Below are 22,403 nucleotides of genomic sequence, written 5' to 3'. Positions count from 1 at the left end.
TCCACAGACACCTGATAATTACTCAGGATAATCTAAATCCCATTAAAGCTAGAACCAATGTATTCATTTGATATTTATAACTGCATTTGACTGGTAACGTGACCCAACTAAAAGCCTTGAAACAGTTTTCTTTAGTCTTTCTCTCCTCCATGTCCTGGTTTTATAAACCCCCTTAAAGCGGACGGTCCCCATAAAGGTGTGAAGACATCCTGCTGTTAACGGTGATGATTTTCAGCCCACAGGTGTTGTGCGTTTGTTCAATGACGTCAACAACAAGCAAGAGACCCTTTGTTTTTGTTTTTTTTAATTCAAAATGAATACAACATAGCATAACATTAACTCAGAATGTGACAATCACCAATAAGAGTCACCATGAAGGAACCCGCTTTTTGTGACGGAGCGAGTCTCTGGGGGGGGGGGGGGGGGGGGGGTCATGACCGTGACGGTTCAGAGACTCGAACTCGCGCCCAGACAGTGAACATCTTCCCCGCCATGGTGGTGTCATATATTGCACAGTGCAGTCGCTACATGCAGAACTAGTGTAGCATTGAAGAAAAGTCACACACATTTAGTAACAACAGCGATCGCGGCCACGCCCACGGTCACGCCCACACGCGTGGCCACGCCCACACCGGTCTGGATTCAGCCTCTCGTTCACAGCTGGTTGTTTTTGGACCGAAACTAGGACGTTCGCTGCGTCTCCGCCTGAAAAGGAGCGTTTGGTTGATGCGAGGGTCCCGTTACAGGGCGCCGAATTAGGAACGAGAGAATAAAAGGTTCCGTTTGGGTCCAAAATGTTGCCAAAGGAAATCCCGGAGGAGGTGGTGGGACGTGGACACGCAGAGGACGTTCTCTCCCTAAAGGACTAATATGTCCCTCAGGACAGCGGCGTGTTGGACGCGTGCACGAGAAGAGTGAGAACTTGAAAACGCCACCAAATCAAGAGATATTTGGTTTGAACGAGGAACCTTTCAGATCGTCAGCCACTGTTGCAACCGTCAGCAGATGAAGATTATTAAAAAAAACAATATATTAAATAGTCGTTAAGCTGATGAAGCCCAAGAAATTTGTACTTGAAGTGCAAAGTCCACATTTTTCAGGGACATTTTGTCCTTTCAACTGTTAAAAAAAAAACTGCATTATTTTGCGTTTTCCTATTGGATCCATGTGGAAGTCCTATAAACGAGCACGTTCGATTAGCTTGACCGCGCGAGACGAGGCTTTGTTTTGGATTATAGAACATCAAAGCTCCTAAACGAGGCCTGCTGAACTCATGACTTTAAAAAGAAAAACGTTAGGGGGGGGGGGGGACCTCAGATATGAAACATCTGCAAGTATCTTTTTGGATTTCCACGAATACATTCACGGCGTGGCGATAAAGCTTTAGCATCACTGCACAGTGTTCTTGGTGAGCAACCCGAGGCTCCCTGGGACTTTGGGGGGGGGGGACTGGGGGGGGCTAGTTCCTCAGACCTGTTCTCAGACTGACGGACGCACAACTTTGGGGGTTTTAAGAAGCAAAAACAGCAGCAAGCCCACCCGTCCTGAGCCCGGCGCGTCCCAAAGGCACTAGAAGAGGAGCTGCGGGTACGAGGACAGAGGGGCCGTCTCGGGGGACAAAAAGGTCAAAAGGTCAACGTCACACCGGTTACAGACTCCATGGTGAACCCAGCCTATATCTGCAATACTGATTCTACACACACACACACACACACACACACACACACACACAGAAAAACACACACCAAAAAGCAACAAAACTTAAAATGGAACTTCCATTACAGCAGTTTACAGTCAGTTCAACACGATGTACAGAAGCATGTTCACTATAAAGGAAAACCCACGTCTATGATCTCGTCATCACAATTAAAAACAGAGAGAGAGAGGGGGGGGGCGAGCGAGAAGGGAAATAATCATCTGAATAATCATCTGAATTCACAGCTACCACGTGGCAGATCATCAGTACATAGCAGCATCTTATCTATACATTCCAAAGAGGATTCGCCAAACAGGTCGGGAAAATAAAAGCTCAATCTTCAAAGAGATCTGTGAACGTCTGGTTGTCATGGAAACGCCGCTCCCTCGCCGTCAGGAAGCCTGCGCGAGGTCTGGATTCATCACTTTGGCCATGAAAAAAAAAACAACCCTGAATTCAGCCTCGGAAAAGCGGAATATTACGGGAAAAGTTCCGTATTGGAAGGTCAACGTCGTGGGACGCTGGACTCAAACCACCCCCGGAGGTGGTCCGGGTCGGGTCGGTGGACAGATGTCCAGGAGGCGGAGCCACCAAAGGTCAGGCTTGAGAAGCTGGGGGAGGTGCCTTGCTAAAAGGCACAACGGCAGCCTTGAGAGGAGCACTGAGCAAAATGCCTTCAAGAATGGGGGGGGGGGGGGGGGGGCAAGACTGGAGTCTGGACCGGATGCTCAGAATCCAGTCCAGACTCCAGGGTTGGTTCAGCAGGGTGTTCCTGTCCTCTACTGGCCAGCAAACAGGCCTGAGCTGAACCCCAGAGAGGACCTACGGGCCCAGAACCAAGAGAGAGAGACCCCAGAACCAAGAGAGAGAGGCCCCAGAACCAAGAGAGAGAGACCCCAGAACCAAGAGAGAGAGACCCCAGAACCAAGAGAGAGAGACCCCAGAACCAAGAGAGAGGCCCCAGAACCAAGAGAGAGGCCCCAGAACCAAGAGAGAGGCCCCAGAACCAAGAGAGAGAGGCCCCAGATCCAAGAGAGAGGCTGAAGGCTGCTATGAGAGCAGCCAGAATCCAGTTCCACTTCCTGACTCGTGGGACCAAATGGCGAGCGACGTTTTCACGATCCTTCTCCAACCTGTTGGTTCTGTTGGGATCTGCAACAGAACCCTGGAGGTGATGGGAGAGATTCTATGGACCAGAAGTTAGAAAGGAATCCTCTTTGGTGCCGATGAGGGAAGAAAACCAGCTGATATCTGGGGAGGGAAGAGAAGAACCGAACCCACCCTGAAGGAATGTGTCAGAACCGAGAGGACGTGGACTCAGACGTGTCCTCTCACGTGGACACTTCAGATCCCGACCGCGGGTCCACGGCCCAGCAGTGACGCTGTAAGGTCAGAGGTCATCCCCAATACTGAGAAGCCTTTCATTTGTGCCACCCCCCCCAGAAATGAAACGCATTAATAATGAAAGTCTAGCCAAAAAGCAAATAAAATAAAAGACAAAACACAACACAGCAACCCAGAGAAGATCCAGATTGTATTGCAGGTACAGTCAACAGTGACAATACTGTTATTAGTTAAGTACTAGAGAGAATAGAAATTGATTATCAAAATATCAAATCGCTCGTTATGTACATTAAACGCTCATTCAGTCAAAGCCTTAAATGTGCAGCCTAAAGCTCGTCAATCCATACCAGCTTAGAAATCCTCATCCAGAACACCCTAAAACCCTCCAACACCTCCAAACCACAGACGTTAGCGTAGCGCCCCGATGAGCCCGTCGGAGACGCGGCCCCCCCCAAGATTAAGTGCTCAAGTCCGTTTAAAATGACAATTTACAAGCTCCTGAAGCCGGAGACTCTGGTAAGGCACTGAGGAGGAGCAGTAACGAGTTCTGCCTCCCAAACAACAACAAAAGCATTGAATCCTGGGTAATACAGACCTGGATGGCTTTAGGAACGGATCCCTCCGCTAGCACGCGCTACAAGGCAACGGAGATAAAGGGAGGTGGAGGCCGGGGGCCCCCGACAGTCACAACAAATGATTCCCAGCCTCTAATTAGGGGAGATTCTCCAGACGCTAGCGAGCAAAGACGGGAGCGCACGTGCAGATTCTCCCCGCTCGTCCGACACCCTCCCGTAAAGCTTTAGGGTTACGTCGCTGCTGCTTCCGAGAGGCCACATGATTCTCCACAGAAGCTTCTCGAGGGGCCTTTTTTTTAAAAACTAAAACAATTATAATCGGACCCCTCCGGATTACAGGCGACACGTGATTCGACTCTCTCTTCTCCCACCTGGATCAAGTCCGTCCACTTTGTGCTCCGCTGCTGGATCTACCTGCCCAGGTTGCAGCGGCGCTCCACTTCCTGTTGCCAGGCTTCGCCAGCAGGGGGCGCTGCGGCCCCTTCCTGCTCCTCAGATGTAGGAAAACTGGGGGTGGGGGCCGAGTTTGGTGGGGCTGAGCGGGAAGCCCGTGTAGGCCGCAGGGGAGGCCATGTAGGGGTGAGGAGGGGGGAAAGGAGGCTTGAACTGATGGGGGAGGGGGCCGTAGCTGGGCTGGTGATGGGGGTGGACCGTTGGGGAGGGAAGGAGCCTGTGAGGGTGGTGGGGGTGAGCGCTGATGCCCAAGGTCACTTGGTGAACTATAGCGCCCCCTTGTGGGTGGGACAGACCATAACCGTGCTGAACCAGAGGGGGAGGGGGGGGCAAGATGGACTGGGTGGGGTGATGAGTAGCAGCGAGGGCGCCAGTGGACTGGTAGGAAAGCAGCGTGTGGGGGGGCAGGCCTTGGGGGTGCGCGGGGGGGGCGGCAGAAGTGTGTGTAGGGCTGCCGTGCGGCAAGTGGGGAAAAGTGTGTGTGTGGACCGTGGGGGGGATGTAGGCGTGGGGCCGCAGGGGTCCGTAGTTGCGGTTCCAATCTTTGTTGGGGTGGTTGGGCAGGAAGAGCTGCACCTGGGGCACAGAACAAGCAGATCACCACAGATCCCCACAGATCCCAACAGATCCCCCCCACCCAAAAGGGTCATCGGGAAAGCCTCCCAACACACACCCACCTGTCCGAATCCCAGCGAGTGCAGCTGCTGCCCGCCCACCTTCTGCTGCCGGGGCAGGTGGGGGGCGGAGGCAAAGAGGGGGACGGAGGAGGGAACGCCGTGCTGTCCCGGGAGGCTGCAGCGCCCTTTGGACTGGGACCAGGAGGCCGAAGCTGTCGCACACAAACGACAACGGCGCGTTGAGGCGACGCACGGAAGAGGAAACCATTTTATCATTTATTATTGTTGCTGAAACACCGACAGCACTCCACAAAGTTGACCCTCAGAATCCGATCTGGGGGAAACCTCAGATCAGCCCACAAGGGCAACTTTTGCTACTGGTCTAATTTCAACGGAGACAACGCCGCCGCCGCCACGCCAAAAGAAATGCATCCACTTTTCTCTCCGTTTAGAAACCAACAGCCAATTTAACCCTCGATCCAATCGTCTCGAGCTTGGAATGATTTTATTTTAAATCCTCGATGAAGTTTATGATTCGTTATTCTGATGGGGAGAGCGGCTACAGCGACAGGCAGGACGCGCTCTGCCTCTCGTGGATGCACCTTTGGGCTGACGGACTGATACAACGCGATCAGTTGCTCTGCTGCTGTCTCGCGGTCACCTGTTAGTGCGTCTACGGCCCACTAGGGGGCGGTAAGTCCCTACTGCTTCCACATGACCTGCAACGCAGACACCACCAAAGACAAAACTCACGTAAACTAACTTCCGGCTGTCAGAATGGTGCAAACTCTGCGTATTCATCCGCTCGGATCACTGACATGGGAAATGAAAGGATCCCAGTACGGACCGGACCACTGACCTGCTCTCTGAGCGGGTTCCTCCGTCCCCTGAGAGTTGTTGTTCTGCAGCGTCATCGGTGGAACCACCATCGTCCTGACGCTGCGCGTGCTCTGGCGTCGGGCCGCGGGGGAAGGCGGCGGCGCCGCCGCCATGGCGGGCAAAGGCGGAAGGTTGTTGTTGTCCAGGTAACGATAAGTGCTGTTGCCGCGGGCGTCGGACGTGGGGGAGCCTTCCACGGTGTTGCGACCGCTTTCTTGTTCCTCGTCCTCGGACATGCTGAACACAACAGGGGCGGACAACGACGAGCGTTAGGGTGGGCGGGGCTGAGACGGCGGTGGCTGAGCCACAAACCCGTCACCTGTTGGCTCGCTTGCACGGCGACGCGGACGGGCTGGACTGGACCGACTTGGAGGCGAGCGAACTGGTGCTGAGGCTGCTTTCAGGGCTGCTCAGGGAACAGACCCTCACCATGGACACGGCGGTGCTCCTGCACGCCTCGCACGCACACTCCTTTTTACACCTAGAGACACAGGACGGCGTTAGCTCACGGCGTTTGGATGGATCGACGTAAGGATGGACGCCACTCACGCGTGATGGTGCGGCTCTTCGTCGTCCTCGCCGTCCGTCAGCTCGCTGTGAATGCTGATCACGCTGGGGGCGGGGCTCGGCGTGTCCGCCATCAAAACGCTCACGTCTCGTTGCTGACCGGACACGTCCATGCGGCCTTTTCCCACCGCCACCAGCTCTTTGAAACAGGTCAGCTCCTCCTCTCCGTTATCGTCCTCCTCATCGACGCTCAGAGCTTCCGATCCACCGGGCTCCAGCAGAGCGGCCTCCCTGTGAGGCTCCTCCCTTTGGACCCGTGCACGCGCCAACATACTGGCCGCCTTCAGGGTCCGGCACGGCTGGACGTTGCTCTGGCTGGACAGGTTCCTTCCGAGAGTTCAGAATAGGGTGAGTGGTGGGCGGGACGTGACGATCCCAGACAGGAAGTGGCGGTCTCACCTGTTCTGACTGTGTCTGTTCCGCTTGTTGGCGGGCTGCGGCCACACGACATGTGCAACCCCGACGTTGACGGGCTGATGGGTGGAGAGCGCCGCCATCCGATTCGTCAGGACAGGCTGCTGCATGAGCGAGTTGTAACGGCCGCCGTGGGAATGCACTTTCCTGTTGGGAGAGACGGGAGGAAGAGGTGACGACGATGTGACAACAGAGCAGAGCGGAGCAGCAAACGGGAGCCACCCCGAAGACGCTGACTCACCCCCAGTCACCGAGTCTCTGCTGGCCGTTGGGGGTGTCGTTGGCGAGCGGCGGCGGTGGAGGGTGAGAGGGGGGAGGGGCCATGGAAGTCATCTGCTGCCATGCTGCCTGGACCAGGAGCTGCTGACTCTGACTGGGCCAGGCCTGCTATGGGGACAGCAGGGGCACGGCAGGATTTAATGCCCCTGATCTGGGATGGAGGCAAAGCTCTCTCATATAGAGGCTCTTACCTGAGCGATTACACCAGCTCTCAGTGGTAAGGACTGCATGGGAGGGGCCTGAGTAACCATGGGAACAGAATAGCCAGCTGGTTGGTTAAGATTACCTAAAGAAAAAACAGGAAACGAGTCAAAATGCACATTGCAGCCTGAAGGCCTCCAGCCCAAGATGTCCCACCAGATCGCTCGTCTAAAGCACATTAACACACACACATACACACACACACCTTTGGGAGCAACATGTTGCTAACGCACCTTGCATTGTGGGAGGACACAGGAGGAGGGCAGATGGGAATGAGTCACTGCACCCGAACTGGCCATTCCCTGGTGCTAGAGCTATTCCAGGATGCAACACGGAGGAAGCGGACTGCGTCTTGTTTGGAAAATAATCCACGTGAAAGGAAAGGAGAGCAAACACTTAGCGGTCTAGGACGCTGGCCAGACCACCGTCCCGTGGTAAAGGTCCCAGGGCATTAGCATGACCAGTGAACCCGGACAACTCCATGGACTCTCACCTGATTGTGGATGGGAATGTTGCTGTAGGCCAGAGGGAGGCCCGAGGAGGCAGCGGGGGCGAGCGGAGGTCTGGAAAAATGGATGGTGTTCTGGTTCAGAGCGTCAAACACGGCGTTGGAGGACCAACTGTGACACACGTCCATGATCTGAAAGCAGGCCTGCACCCTAAAGGGGACGAGAGCCATGTCAGGACTTGGTGTTTTTATTTAGTTACGCGTTTGTGCCCCGACACAGACCACAGGAAGAGCTTGATCTTACAGGTGACTGTGTGGGTAGTCCAGCAGGTGGGTCATTGTGAGAAAGGGGTGGTTGAGGACGCTGGACGGGTCCGTCCTGTCCTCAGCGCTGATCAGCAGCATGCTCTTCAGCAGAGACACAAACTCTCTCCTGTCAGCCTTCTCCGCTTGCATATCGCTGGGGTCGAGGCTCAGGACCAGGTTCACCTGATGAAACCAGAGCAGAAGGTCAGGCCGGGGCTGCGTGTCAACTGGATCGTGACCCGGGACGGCTGGACCCACGTGTGCGATGTCGTCCAGGCAGCTGAAGACGTATTTTCTGGCCTCTTTGGATTTGAGCCCAGTCTCTTTCTCATGCTCTTCTGTGGTCTGAGAAAGGAACGCCAACATTTACCGGATGGACATTTGTTCCAGGTTTTTTCCAGGTTTAAAGGCTTTTCAAGGCTGTCGCAGCTAAATGTAAAAATATACCAGCATATAAATATATTCTAGACCATATCTATGATGAGGGGCACTGCAGTACAAACAGTTCTCTACAATAGTTATAGCTAGCAGCGCTAATAAATCATTTAATGCCGGACAGCCAACAGTGGTGCACGTCAACAATACTAGAAACAATACTTTTAGTCTCCAGGAGGCGTTAGGAGAGTCGGACTCTTTAGAGAAGAAGCGGGAGGTCTTGGTCCCCTTGTTGAGCAGGTGCTCAGCAGGAAGGCCCTGAGTCCGAGAGATGTAGCGGATCTTTAGAAAGAGAGAGAGAGACGTTTCCCAACTTAATACAGGACGGAAGAGCAGCTAATGAGGAACATACACGGGTCACGAGAGGCGCTGCGCCGCTGGTGTTATTGTGCGTGCGCGCGTGCGCGCGTGCGTGCGTGCGCGGCTCGGCCTGGACTCGCTGACTGGCCAGAGGGTCCTGGAATGAGAACTTGCTGATAGTGCACTGAACACTCAGAGTGTGCGTGCACATGTCTAGCGTCAGGCTTACGCTTATAAATACATTTTGCTGTGTAGAGTGGAACCGCGGTGTGCCTTGGCATAGCGCGGCGCGGCTGCATTGTGCACGCATCAATGTGTCCTGGCACGGCCTAGCAGGGCAGCGGTGGACAGTCTCCCTCTCTACATCTGTGCAGCGCTGGAGACGCCCACAAACAACGCTCCAACAAGGCTAAGAAGGACTCAACGGGAATGTTTGGACGCGACTAAAAAGGGAAAACAACCATGATGTTCAAGACGGGACGGTCGGGATGGGTCTGAGGGTGTGATCGGGGGTTTTTCCCATGCTCCCTCGCTCCCCCGGGGGAGGGAGCACGTCCCAGTTGTGCAGTTTCAACCACACAACCGTCTGGGAAGATAATCACAAACCAATTTCCTGGTTCACTCTACTGGGATTAGCTTAAAGTTGATTTCGTGCTGGATTTGCAGCATTTAGGTTAGAAAACATAAATCTGGGAGCGACTATAAATAAAGCTGCAAGCATATCGCAAATGTTGTGTGTTTGGACTTCAGGGGAGAGGAGATACCGAGAAATGCGCCAGATAAAACGTGGACATTTAATTTCCTGCTGTTTATTTTGCCCTCGCCAACAGACACATATCACATTTAGGAATTCTCCATCACCTTGTCAGAGTGCATTTATATCTGAGAAAATATCGTGGAGGAATATTACCTGGTCGTACTCCAGAGCTCCGGGGTAGAGGGGCCAGCCCAAGAAGAGCTCGGCTATCACGCAGCCCAACGACCACATGTCGATGGCCTCACAAAAGGGCAGGCCTAAAATAATCTCTGGCGCCCTGCAGAGAGGAAGAAAAGGTCACATCAGGAACTCTCCAACTGCCACAGTCAGGAGGCTAGCACGCTAGTTTCAGCAGAAACATGTGACGTTAGCCAGAAACGTAGGAAGATCTACTCAAAAATACCCCAGCAGTCAGATAAGCAGCAAGATATTTAACAGATGAGAGATAAAAGGATGGAGCACATTTGATGATAAGCTGGGGGTGGACAGGCCCACAGAACTCTGCACAGCCTGTTTAAGAAGACAGGAGAATTCAATCAAAGGTGCCTGGAATAAAGGCGACGTTGGGTCTCAACCCGCTGGTGGACGATCAACCTTACAGCGGCTGTGCGAGGAAACGCCAAAAAGAAATAACGGACACGTGTGTGTGGACGCAGCAGCTGAGCAACAGCACTCCAAATAGCAGCCGCTGCTGTGACGACCACAGAGGAAATGACAGTTGCCAGGCAACGCCCTGACGCAAGACCGCGATGTAACAAGTGCAGGTTGATAAAAAAAGGGTCGTTGTTCCGCGAACGAGCGGGAACGAGGGCGAACATGTGTTCCTGGGCAGACGCGTTAGCTTTGGCCTCTTAGATGCTACAGTCGGCCCGGATCGGTTCTGCTTTGGAAGGGAGGACACACGACCTGCAATTACAAAATAAGACTGAAATAACACTTCGGTCTGTTCAACCTGCAGGAAATGGACCAACTGCAGTATTTTTTTTAGTTTTGAACAGTGTCATTCTTTTTCTGGGAGGTGCCGTGCACCCTGGACAGGTTGCTAGCCCGCCGCAGGGCTAACACACACAGACCCACACCCAGGACCTTCTTGTTGGGACGGTTGCCGCGCGGCAACAGGAACGCTTTTATATTAAAGATGCTTAACAAAACCAGGCAAAGTCTGGAAACACGTGAGCCACCTTTGCTTCCACCTGATCCGCTCGGCTGAATTATTTACGTCGCCAGGGCTTCGTTTTTATTGTAGGAGGTAGATTTACGTCACCGGCACCCAAAGGACATAACAGTCACCTCAGCGGGGCCCGCGGTGTCCATGGAAACAGCACGTTGGAACATAACACGAGTCTCAGACCTCGTTCAAGATGCAAAGATCTCCACGGGGTAACGATTTCAAGCTCCACAAAAAACACGACGAGGCAGAAAAGAACGATAAAGAGGTCACAGAGCACCAGCGTTCCTCCTCTCTCTCGTGATATTAGCTAAATGCTAACAGCAGCTAACGGTTTTCCTCCGGAAGTTTTTCTTCCTGTCCACAATGTGGAAGCGCAAAAGTGTAGAAAAGAGCGGGAAAGGAAACGAGGATTGTCGGAAAACGGGAGAATTCATACAGAGTCACATCTGCCAACCGAATGGAGGAAAGGCCGAGGTTAAACAGCCCGGGTCAGGAGACGAACCACCATCTCCAGAGGAGGCACGTGTGTCCCCCCCCCCCCCCAAAAAGCCCTAAATCCATGGGAATTCTTGAAGACTGTGAATTCTTAGAGGATGAGGATCCTGACATGAGTCGATTTTGCCCCTATTGTGAATCACCCAATGGCCCCGTGGGGGGAAGACGCCCAAAAACGTCCCGACAACCTCCCAACTTCCTGGATCCTGTCTAGCGTGTGCAGACCACAGGGTTCCTCCCCCCCCCCCGTGTCCTCGGTGACCCCCGTAGAAAAACTCAAGACCATTTCATGATCTCAGCATGGATGCAACACACACAAACACACACAAACACACACTTTAACCGGGTCAAGAGGCGACCAAATCTTACGCAACCGTCAGATCCCTCCTACTTTAGCAAAACCACGGTTGTGATACGAGCGATCGTTTGGAGTCCGAGGGCCGTCAAAACACTTTATCATCATCTTTACAGCTTTCGGGGGATGTCAAAGGTCCTAATCTTGGCCGTGCACCACGTGCACGTTGTCTACGAGGCCTGTCAAACATTTCCCAAAGCTGCTTCTCGCAGAAACGCCTCAGTCAGTTCCTCCGCGGGTTACGCAAGAGCAACAAAGACGAGGGCGTGACGCGCTCGCAGATGATGCGTGCACGCCTGCACGCACGCGGGAATGCGTGACCACGGGCTGGAATGAGAGGTGGGGCGAAGAGAAGCAGCAGGGAGGAAAGAAAGGGGGGGGGAAAGGACTAATTAGAGAGCAGGAAGGGGTGAGAAACTTTAAATTTAGCGTTATCAACACGCCGCACCAAACACACACACACACACACACACACAGGCATCTCAACGTGCACGGACGGCTGAGCGCTCACCGGTAGTATCTGGACTGCAGATAGGTGGAGCGCACGGCCTTGGAGACGTGGCTGGCTGAGCCAAAGTCGATGACCTTGACCCTGTAGGGCTGCCGGTTGGGGTCCACCAGCATGATGTTCTCCGGCTTCAGGTCGGCGTGGATCAAACCCAGAGATTTCAGCTTCTTCAACGCCGTCGCCACCTTCGGGTCGAGAGAGACGGGGTGAGGAGGCGGCGGCGGCGGCGCGCGGCGTGCTCGGCGAGGGCGTGCGGGCGTACCTGCTGCAGGATGGGCCGGATGATCTTCAGGGGCAGCGGGCTGAATTTGTTCTGCTTGAGGAAGTCGTAAAGGTTCTGCTCCAGCATTTCAAAGACCAGGCAGGTGTGACTGCGGTGCTGGAAGCACTCCAGAGCGCGCACCACGTTGTGCTCGTCGGCGTTCTCGCCGCTCAAGCGCGCGAGGATCTCCACCTGAGAGGGGGGGGGGACAGAAAAAACACACGCAGGATGCAAGGAACGGTCACGGAACGTTGGATTTCTGACGCCCGCGGAGCCCCGCCCACCTCGATCTGCCCCTGGCGTGCGTAGGACGGGTGGTTCTTCAGTATTTTGATGGCCACCACTTCATTGGTTCCTCTCTTCCAACACTTGACGACCTGCCCGAAGGTGCCCCGGCCCAGGAACTCCAGGACCTCGTAGCTGCTCTTCAGCGAGCACAGAACCTCGTGCTGGACCAGCTGGTAGTCGCCATCTGCCGATCCGGTTCCGGCGACCGGAGCTCCGGCGCCCCCGTCCGGATTACCATGAGGCCCCTTCTCACCTGCTTCCACAACAGCTCCCTGGCCAGTGAGCATCTCGGCCCTGTTGTGGCGAGCTGACACCACCCCACTGTCCCCCGAACTGCCCCCTTTGGACTGCAACATGGTACCCGGGGTGGAGAAGCGCGACGAAACCGCTGCCTCCTCCAGTATCTGCATGGCCTTCTCCCGTGGACGTCCCCCCCCTCGGCATGCGGTCCGCTCACATCTCCGTCCGCCACCTCTGTCGGCGAAGAATCCTCCCCTTTCTGCTTCTCTTCTGTTTCTGCCACCTTCCGCCCCGTCCACGCCTCCTCCCGGTGGACCTCTGTGGCGCCCCGCTTCCTGGGCGTCAGGAGCGGAGACGATCGCAGCTGCTGCGGCCTCCTCGCCGTCTCCAGGCCGCGCCCCCCCCCGCCTTCCCGCGTCAGCACCGGGTAAGGACGGTATCACGTTATTGGGGAAGGCTATACCGTAGTTAACTCCGATCACATAGGTCTTGTGCGGAGGTCTGTGCTGAAAGGCTCTGCTGGTGTTATTACTGCTGTGGGCTTTGTCTCTCTGTCTGCCGCCGCCGCCGCCGCTTCCTAAGGCACTTGTTTGAGAGGAGTGCAGGTGTGATGGGTAGACCAAGACTTGTGAGCCCATGCCTAAATTATTAAAGACACACAACACGTCATAAATACACGAATGTGCACGGTAGCCGAGCTGGTGACCTAAAGAAATAAGATTAAACATAAATAAACCGTGACATAACCATACAAACCACCACCCTCAGTAGCTAACCGCTCCTCTCAGTAGCTAACCGCTCCTCTTAACTCGGTAGCTACGACCCGAACGCGTTAACCTACACCAGTCGCTGGACGGCCCTTGTTGAAAGGGGAACCGGCCCCGCTGTAACGTGAGCTAGGGGAAGCCCACGCCGTCTCTGGCCTCGGCGTTCCCGGAGGGGGTAAGTGATCCTCCGCGGACTTCCATCAGCCAAGTCGGAGCGGCTGCTGCTCCGGGTTCAGGAAAGGTAGTTTAAAACAACACGTGCACGCGCTTTGCACGAGGCCCATTGTTCGACTACCCGCGGACGGATCATCGCCAACAAAAATCGACTTGTTGGAACAAGTCACGTGTCTCGCATGTAATTCATGCATCACCCCGGACAGGTGTGACACCTGTGCACGTCTAAAGCCAACGCACATTTACCCGCTGTGATGAACGCTCCTCCCTCTGTGCAAGTTATAACCCCGCAGCAACAGGTAGGGACCGAACGGTCCGCCGAGTCTGCCAGGCACGGGCGCGCGCACGTGCACAGTGGGGGGGGGGGGGTGCGTGTGTGCTCAAATTGGCACGGTGGTGAAAACGCACGGGCCGTTTTACTGACACGTCTTGCTGATGTGACACGTGACTTTATCTCAACTGTAAAAGAAAATCAGACAGTAAAATTTACGGCAGGGGACAGTCGGCAGGTGCGCGCGCGTGTGTGTAAATATTGTGGTTCAATGTTATGGGGGGTGGCGGTGGCTGTGCGTGTGCGCGTCCTCATGGGAAGGGCAGAACACCTGTTGAAACTTATTTGTCGGTGACAGGCAGCTCGGTAAAGAGGCTTATATCACCCCCGTCGGTTGACCCGTTCACACTGACCGATGTTGCCGGGAATTTAAGCACGCACGGCAACGCCAGCGTTCACGGGGAGTAAACACACCGAATTAAACACTCAGAAAGAAGAAAATAAAAACAACAACAACTTTGCTGATACAAAAACAAACTCCCGCAAACAGGTTTTCGCCGTCGCGTCTATTGGCAACACTAAACAAACTCAAGTTGGTAGCAAGCAAGCTAGCACTTCCGAAGCCCGGACATGCTACGACCGACAAGCGGACAGCAACGGGGCTTGGCCGCAAGTTGTTCCGAATAAAAAGACACTTACCTTCAGTGGGATAAGGAAATCCGATCCCCCAAAGCGTCGGTCAACAGGCCACCGACGAGGAGCCGCGCAACAGCCAAATCCAGCAGCGATGTTGTCGCTGCCATCTTGTTTAACGACGAGGAACCACCGAGCGACTTTTCGCACATTTGGAGCTTTAATAGCGTCAAAAATAAAGTGGTTATGAGAGCCACCGGTGCTCCATGGTGCCCGCGGTCGTCCCGGGTTTCTCCAGACGTGGCGCGCGCTCCTACTCGCTTGGTGCTTCCCTCTTTGTAAACTTTTTCATGTTAATACGCCCCGCGAGGAGTAGCCGCGGCGAGCTAACGCTGCTAGTGCTAGCTGGTAGCTAGAGCCGCTGGCTCGGTAGCTTGTTGCTTCTCCGCATGTGTGGAATGTTGGGGAGGGGGGAGTCAAGGGGAGGGGGAGAGAGAGTCAAGGGGGAGAGAGAGAGTCAAGGGGAGGGAGAGTCAAGGGGGGAGAGAGAGAGTCAAGGGGAGGGAGAGAGAGTCAAGGGGGGAGAGAGTCAAGGGGAGGGAGAGTCCTGGGGGAGAGAGAGAGAGAGTCAAGGGGGGAGAGAGAGTCATGGGGGAGAGAGAGAGAGTCAAGGGGGGGAGAGGGAGTCATGGGGGAGAGAGAGAGAGTTAAGGGGGAGAGAGAGACAAATGTCTCAGTCAAACCTCAAATTAGCTTCCTCTCAAATTAGCGACCAACACACCACACACTCCCTCCCTCAAAAACCTGACAAACAAGTCAACAAAAACAAGCACAAACTAGTCGCCCGTTTTGTTGACTTGCAAAAAAAAAGCATTCAAGTCAATTTGGCAGGAGGAGCCGTAGAACTGTCAGTCACCAAGAGTGTGCTGTTAGCATTAGCAGGTGAGACGGGGTGAGACGGGGGTGAGACAGGGGTGCAGCTTGAGTCCAACCCTGTTCAACATCAATGAAATGGTAAAAGCACCTGGTATCACCTGGACTCCCGGGTCAAACACTCGGGTCCATCATAGGACCCGTCCGTCTCTGTGGTTGCTGGGTCCACTTGACAGCCGGGACTTTACAACGATGTACGCCCATGTCCTCTGATGTCCTCCATACACGGACAGGCTCTGGACTCCACCAGCACGTTACAACAGAAACCATGTGGATATATATTTATTTGTATATTTTTAAGGTCTTTTTACCATTTTGGACACCTAAATTGTAATTGACACTTGCTTTAGCGATGTGAACAGTTGCGCCTGTCAATAGGGCCCTTTGAATCGAATCGATTCGAATTCAATTTGAACCGATTTAATCACCTGTACCACGTGGCAGAGGCGTGCAAAGCTACTGGGGTCCAGCAGATGGCGCTGCGGCGCCCCAGGGCCAAAATCAAGATTCTGACTTTTGGTTTTGGGTTTATTTTCAATCTTTTTTTTTTTTTTTTTTTTACATATTAGTGACACAGATCACTTAACATAAATTTGATAACAGGTAACGAGTAAAATTTGTCGTCTATTAACTTAAAAAATGTGCTCAACCAAATGTTTGATTTCTTTGTGTTGTGAAATTAAGCCAATCTCATCAAAATAGACCATTTCCCATAAAATCAACCCAAATGCCCCTTTGAGATCATCCATCGCCATAGCAACAACAAACCAAATCAACTTAATTTGGATTTTACAAGACTTTTTCTACTTTTGTTGGTGAAATCTGGCCCATTTGGTAGAGGCCAACAGCTTAAAGTTGCCTTCAAAAAGAGAATCCCCCCCAAATTTATTACAGACACCTCCACAGCGCTTGAAAATGTCACGAAAACCAACAAAAAAACCAAACTACATTTACATGTGACAAGCAATACTTTATTGGCATGAGAGCTGGACAGCTGGAGAGAAGGATTAGTGCACGTGCTGTGTTGTTGTTTTTGAATAATTCCGAGGAAACGTCACAAACACCAGCACGAACGTCCACGTTAGCAAAGAGGTTCTATAAATAAAGGAAGTTAAAGTGCAGCAGGGGAGCAGATGACACCAGTTTTACAGTTAACTCCTTTACGATCAGTGACCCGACTCGTAGTTTGTAAATCCCGATTGTTTAGAACCCAAATTAATACTCCACACTCGTAGGCACTCTTGTTAATCCCAGCCATAAATCAGGGAATGCTGCACCTAGTTGCCCTCAACGTGCTCAGTTGTTGCCCACTTCCTGCGTCCTCGTGGATTTTTCCATACCTGTCACACTGAGATCCCGCCCCTTTTAATATCAGACAAAGATAAGCAGAACACATCTGGCCTAACAGGCCTCAGGGAAGGTCAGAGGTCAAGGCGGAGCTGTGATGGTCTGGCTGCTTCAGGTCCTGGAGACGTCGTAACCGTGACGTCTGTCCAGGGATGCGCGAGGACCATCTGGCCCTCGGTTCCAGACCCTAAGGTCAAGCACACTGAAACGCTGAAACACTCCAGGGAGGATTTAGAGGAGCCAAGTCCAGATCCAGACCTAAACCCGACTGAGATGCTTTGGTGGGGCCTTAAACACACAGTTCCTCCTCTAAACCCTCCAGCCTGGACCAGTGGGAGGAGACCCAACGTCCCCCAATGAACAAAACAACAAGGTCAACCCTGAAGTTGGGGCTTATTTGGCTTAACTTTGTCTGATATTTACAGTCGAGGACCTGAGATGCCAGTGTGACGATTACGCAACGCGCTTTCATGGCGTCGTCCTCCCGGTCGCTAACGGAGACGACTGACGGACGTTCCACCTTCTCTTCGAACAGAACTGGAAGGTGACCACTGCGGAACCTGAGATTATTCAAACAAGCAACAACCTTCTGGATTTTAGGCTTCCCTCTTTCCTTCATCCTTTCGCTAACAGCAACACATAGTCGGCGTCGTACACATCCAGTTGTGCGTCGCATCCTACTTTTCTATGAAAATTACAAGGTGACTGTGCACTATCGGCATTTGGAGACCCGGATATTTCTGCAGCAGCTGATAAATAGCAGGTATGCGGGTTCAAACGGGGGTTCTGGCCACTGTGAGATGGGCTATGGTGTTGTTGCAGGTAGGGCCCAGCTACACTGGGTCTTTACATACAAATGTAGCTGAACTCACAGAACATCCAGGGCAGCAGGGCAGGAACACCTCTAGGGACACTCCTCTTCCGTCTGTAGTTTATTCAAAATCTTCCGGTAGAACGGGGAATAGACCAGCTTGTTGAAGTTGACCAGGCGGCTGAAGTGAATAGCCAGCTCCTTCAGCTCCCTGCTGACTGGGAGGAGACCTCCCGGGAGAGGAGGGGGGCTCTGATGCTGACTGGACTCCAGCGCCGCTAGGAAGTAGCTCTGAATCCGAGACTCTGGCAGGAGATCAGTGAGGAAAGTCGCATGTCATTAGCGGCATCACAGATACAAATAAAAACCCTGTTATTGTTCCTCAATTCCTGATCGATACAGACGTTTTGGAAGCTCCTGGCGAGCATTAGGCTCCTACTAAAAGGTTTGCTCACGCCTTGGATCCTGATCTCCTAACGAGGATGGTGACCTCATGCAGGCATGAAAGCGTTCTCACCCATGAGCTTGCGGACCTTGTTGTCTGGCTGCACGGTGGCCAAGATCTGACCCTTCAGGTTGCTCTTCTGCTCGGCCGAAAACGGAGGGTAGCCGTGCTGGCTGAGGCAGACACTCAGCTCCACGCACAGCTTCTCCCCGATCGTCGCTAAAGCCTCCTCCAGGCTAAAGTACCTTAGAAGCAGGAAACAGATGAGAAAGGTTTCTTCTCGTTCTCTTAATCGACGTGATTCCTGCTGACGAGTAACTTTGGATACTCACGGCGTGTGCATGTCCGCAAGCAGGACGCTGACAGCGTTCTTCAGGGTGTCCATTAGCTTCGGGAGGCCCGAGACGGCCTCTCCTGTGTTGGTGTAGGCAATGAGGAGCACGGAGGAGAGCAGGACTAGCGGCTCGAGCTCCTGCTGCATCTGCTGGAAGCGAACCTGGTCCATCAGGACAGTCTGTGGGGAGCAGGAAGAGAATAAAGATACAGAAGTACAACACAAGGGGTGACACTGGCCGACGGGTTTACCTCTGGGAACGGGTCGGAGACGTGGTCCCAGAGCAGGAGACGCAGGTAGGCCTGATTATGGACATTAATGGGAAGGTGTGAGGGTGAGTCTGCTGAGGCTCCACCTGAACCTTCTGCCCTGGCCTCTCTCAGCCACGTCACCGTGTCCTTCAGCCACTTCTCAGTGTAGTCCAAGGCATCTACAGCAGACGTCAGCAGAACCGTTCGCTTCAATCTTAATTTCATTTTAAAGGACATAACAATCAATCCACAAGAGCACAGTGATTGTGGAAATGTTAGTACAGGAAACCACAGTGGAGGACGTGATGGACAGCTTGGTTGTCCAGGACAGGATCATAGATCTGCAAGGGTGGAACCTTCCAGATGGAAATACAGGTTGGCCAAGAAGAAGATGGCCACCAGGGGGACAGAAAGGAGCAGAGGGGGACACGGAGTAAGGGGACGGTAAAGATGTGCGTGATGTGGGATCGTAAGGATGGAGGGAAGAGCTGGAAGAGGGGCAGCATGTTAAGGTGGTCAAAGATAGAAGTGGAAACAGAAGCCAGAAGTGTCTCACAGCACAAAAACACCTCACAAAAAACTGAATATGGAATAATATGTGAATATTCGTCTGTATTCTCGGCCTTTCTCTATTGAAATTGCACGTTCTCCCTTTTGTGGGGGATCATAAAAATAAAGAGAGCAATCCCTCACTAGGATGTCTGTCCAGAAACTCCTGGAACTTGCTACGCTCGTACTCGACGGACTGCTTCATAAGATGAGGCCTGACGTAGCTGACAGCAAAGTTGGCCATGTCCATCTTCATCAGGTCCAGCACAGAGAAAATCTCCCTGGAAGGCAGGGTAGAGAAGACAAGGCAGGTGTGTCAGTGGAACAGGTGGGATAAGCAGCATCTGTATATCAGAGGCTTGACTGTCACGTTCGTGGCCCACGAATCCACTGAGACGTTATTCGGGAACCAGCATTTCAATCAAGCTGACAGGATTAAACGGGCGTTTCCATTTGTTTTACTGACCTGAGCAGAGGCACAACGTCAGTGATCTCCTTTAGCTTTTTGATGTCTTCATCCCTGCAGGGGGCGCACAGTGAACCCATAGTCCAGATAATGAACTGTGAGAGTTCACCGATGTCCAGCACGCCGTTCTCTGCCTGCTGCTGGATTAAAGGCAGGTCCAGAGCCTCCTCGATACGGGAGCCCAGGCGGCTGTGGTTCGCTGGCAGGAAGGACAGCAGCATCTGGCAACAGCAGTAACCACGGTTACGCCTGAGAGAACCTCTAAAACCTCCTCGTTTACTGTGGATCTTGTTTCTGTGGATCTGAGCCTGCTTAAGATGGCCACAGCTAAATTAGTAAACTGTCCTCAAGGCTGTTGCCTGGCATCCAAAATGGCCGAGGGGGTGAATTAGGTACCACAACAAGCAACTCCAGTCCTCTTGGGCCGGATCCGAGCCGGGTTTTTCCATCCTACAGGTAGACAACACTTTCATCTGGTTCTACTTCCCCGTTTCTGCCTGGCAGAACACAAAACCCGGCTCGGATCCGGCCCTCGTGGTCTGGAGTTGCCATCCCTCCAACATAAACATGTAAGAAAGCAGCATCTCTGTAATAACACCATCCAAGATGAGCTGCATGAAACAAAATCTAAACTCTAGAATTCCCACATCAGACCAGAGATGGAAGAATGTGAGAGAACTCGAACAGTCGACATGTCCCTGCCCCCCCTCCCCCCCCCCCATCGCTGCCTTGCCTCTTTGATCTCCGCCACAAGTTTGATGACGTGTCCGTATGTTGGTGGGTCCTCTTTCAGCTGAGCTTCCAAACATTCCCAGAAGGTTTTGTGCATCATTTCTTTCACTCGGCGCTCCAAACTTCAGAGAGACAGAAGGAAAAGTTGACCCTCCCAACAGGAAACGCCTCGTTCACAGACACCTCGGGAGGCGGCAGGAATCGGAGCGGGAGCTCTCACCAGCCTTCGGGGAGCTCTGTGGGTTTGAGCTTGAACTCCCGGTTCACCAGGATCTCGTGCGCCAGCGCCATGTTGGTGACATCTTTAGCTGTCTGCATCAGCTCCTCCACAGCCACAAACCTGGGTGACGCTGTGAGGGAATCCATCATCAATTAAACATACGTAGTCGTTTAAGTGCACACGTTTTGGTGACGTTTAGGATCGTGGAGGGACGATGGCCTTCCTAAATTCCTTTTTAATTGGTATCTTAACTGCGGAAGTGGAAAAGCAATGCAGGTTTTGAGTCTGGATGCAGCCAAAATACAGAAGGTGCACTTATTTAGGCAAAGGAAAGGATCTTTTTATTGTCACTATAGTTTATCGTTACTCTTCTACATCTGTGCAGATCATCAGGGCTGAAGATTCAGGTCTGAACTTACCTTGAGGACTGTTCCCTCTGTGGGAGGTCGGAGAACTCGTCAGAATCCTCTTCCTCACCATTTCCTCGGAGGCCTCCTCTAGACTCGTCTCTTCTGAATCCTTGTTTCCTCCTGTCTCAAAGTGATCTGTCTTCTTGGACATGCTGGGGATCTGCAGGAGGACACGCGTGTAACATACGGCAGCTTTGTCTGTTTAAAACAACTGCACAACAGGAAAATCTAATTTTGGGTTTTAGGCGACGTGCTTCTCCGTTAAAGCAGAAGAGGCTTTGACTTTGGAAAGAAAGCAGCATACATGAATAATTACATTTGAGCTGTTTCTTCAAGGTTTGCAGGCCAAAATGCATCTCCTAGAAACAGAAGAGCAGGAAAGGCTCGTCCATTTTTTCAAAAAGAAAGAAGTCACATGTATATTTATCACATAAAAGTAGAAATATGAAAGGAACAGAAGTTTGGAAAATGTGGGGGAAATGAAAGATTTTTTATCAAATATAATTAAAGCCAAATAGTACAATCTTAACATACAGGTAAAAAACTGATTCTATTAAAAGTGTTGAGTTATTATTACCTTTCTATTGATGACGCAACTGATCAATAAACACTAAATATCCAATGATCTAATAAACAAACAAGCTTGACACACTTGCACTTGGGGGGAAAAAAACAAAATCCAGCCAATATTCCGGTTTTGAATGACGAAAACATTCAAAGAGACCCATAGCATACTAGGATCTGGTAAATAAGGTTAAACCAAAAACTAAAGCTGGATGATGACATCATCGGGATATTATGACCGGAGGAGACAGAGGAGCCATTGTGATGCTAAACTGGCTCAGTTGGAACCCAAACCCAAGCCCCGACGTCCCGGTCGTTGTCCCGGTCTGTCCACGGTGGCGTTTCTTACCTTACACCGAGCAGCAGCTGGAAGACAGATGTTAGTCGACAAGCTCCGCGTCTGTCCCGTTAGCTTTACCACAGCTCGTCCCACTGTCACACCTTTATGACACAGCGAACCCTCCAGAACATTTAACCACTTTATTCCCAGCTCAAATACCTTTAGATGCCGCCTGGAACACAAACACAAACCTGTTACATCACTGACAAATCGAGATTATTGTTAGGATTTTTAAATGATCCTTTTATTGATGCGTAACGTTGCCGGACTTCCTGTCAACAACTGTCGCTTCTTCCGGTTGTGGGCGGGGCCGACATGACGTAACAACCGAGCCCCCAGCACGCGCGCTCTCAGCTCGAGCGGGAACCATCAGGATCCGGAACTAAAATGATTAAACTCCATTTGGAAACCGAAGTCAGTACCAAAAGTCCAAGAAGTGTTTCAAACACAATAATTGATCCAGAAACCAATATTTAAAAACGTTCGTTTTGTTGCATTTAGAATAAAATTTTGATTTCTGAGATTAAAGGTGGGATTATATGTGTCAGTAATCTCACGTCACAGGT

At 52.3% G+C, this 22,403-nt stretch overlaps 2 protein-coding genes across 5 annotated transcripts; both read right to left on the bottom strand.

The window, feature by feature from the left end:
- Positions 1-287: 287 nt before the first annotated feature.
- Positions 288-14,907, bottom strand: LOC101070206 (homeodomain-interacting protein kinase 3-like). Of its 2 annotated transcripts, none has more exons than XM_029841230.1 (18): positions 14,502-14,907; positions 12,347-13,230; positions 12,063-12,254; positions 11,804-11,985; positions 9,425-9,548; positions 8,377-8,496; positions 8,038-8,124; positions 7,778-7,962; positions 7,519-7,684; positions 7,259-7,376; positions 7,016-7,110; positions 6,787-6,929; positions 6,531-6,692; positions 6,114-6,458; positions 5,884-6,045; positions 5,545-5,801; positions 4,746-4,897; positions 288-4,644 (listed from the first exon to the last, which is right to left on the bottom strand). In XM_029841230.1, exons 2-18 carry the CDS (start codon positions 13,226-13,228, stop codon positions 4,108-4,110), a joined length of 3,909 nt encoding a protein of 1,302 aa, XP_029697090.1. In that variant the 5' UTR covers positions 13,229-13,230; positions 14,502-14,907; the 3' UTR covers positions 288-4,107. The 2 variants fall into 2 exon arrangements, with proteins under 2 accessions (XP_029697090.1, XP_011605101.2); XM_011606799.2 differs by having other exon boundaries at positions 6,787-6,932; positions 14,502-14,906.
- Positions 14,908-16,317: 1,410 nt separating this feature from the next.
- tcp11l1 (t-complex 11, testis-specific-like 1) lies at positions 16,318-22,378 on the bottom strand. Of its 3 annotated transcripts, XM_011606796.2 has the most exons (11): positions 21,847-22,378; positions 21,250-21,292; positions 20,943-21,093; positions 20,524-20,653; positions 20,305-20,425; positions 19,572-19,792; positions 19,250-19,386; positions 18,557-18,735; positions 18,304-18,485; positions 18,044-18,216; positions 16,318-17,831 (listed from the first exon to the last, which is right to left on the bottom strand). In XM_011606796.2, the coding sequence occupies exons 3-11, from the start codon at positions 21,082-21,084 to the stop codon at positions 17,620-17,622; spliced, it is 1,497 nt and encodes a 498-aa protein (XP_011605098.2). In that variant the 5' UTR covers positions 21,085-21,093; positions 21,250-21,292; positions 21,847-22,378; the 3' UTR covers positions 16,318-17,619. The 3 variants fall into 3 exon arrangements, with proteins under 3 accessions (XP_011605098.2, XP_011605097.2, XP_011605099.2); XM_011606795.2 differs by lacking the exon at positions 21,250-21,292; XM_011606797.2 differs by lacking the exons at positions 21,250-21,292; positions 21,847-22,378 and adding an exon at positions 21,511-21,840.
- Between the last annotated feature and the right edge of the window lie 25 nt (positions 22,379-22,403).

This window comes from Takifugu rubripes, chromosome 9 (genome assembly GCF_901000725.2).
Source record: "Takifugu rubripes chromosome 9, fTakRub1.2, whole genome shotgun sequence".
Classification (NCBI taxonomy): domain Eukaryota; kingdom Metazoa; phylum Chordata; class Actinopteri; order Tetraodontiformes; family Tetraodontidae; genus Takifugu; species Takifugu rubripes.
Note: the sequence above shows the minus strand (reverse complement) of the source record. Positions and strands in the feature narration are given on the sequence as shown.

Excerpts from the sequence above, each read along its gene's own strand:
- tcp11l1 (XM_011606796.2), bottom strand. The coding sequence starts at position 21,084 with ATGTCCAAGAAGACAGATCACTTTGAGACAGGAGGAAACAAGGATTCA. Across the intron at positions 20,426-20,523 it reads ACAGAGCTCCCCGAAGGCTG|TTTGGAGCGCCGAGTGAAAG; the intron begins GTGAGAGCTCCC and ends GTCTCTCTGAAG. Across the intron at positions 18,217-18,303 it reads CTTGCGGACATGCACACGCC|GTACTTTAGCCTGGAGGAGG; the intron begins GTGAGTATCCAA and ends CCTGCTTCTAAG.
- LOC101070206 (XM_011606799.2), bottom strand. The coding sequence starts at position 13,228 with ATGGGCTCACAAGTCTTGGTCTACCCATCACACCTGCACTCCTCTCAA. Across the intron at positions 6,693-6,786 it reads CAGAGACTCGGTGACTGGGG|GAAAGTGCATTCCCACGGCG; the intron begins GTGAGTCAGCGT and ends CTCTCCCAACAG. Across the intron at positions 5,802-5,883 it reads CCGTGCAAGCGAGCCAACAG|CATGTCCGAGGACGAGGAAC; the intron begins GTGACGGGTTTG and ends TGTTGTGTTCAG.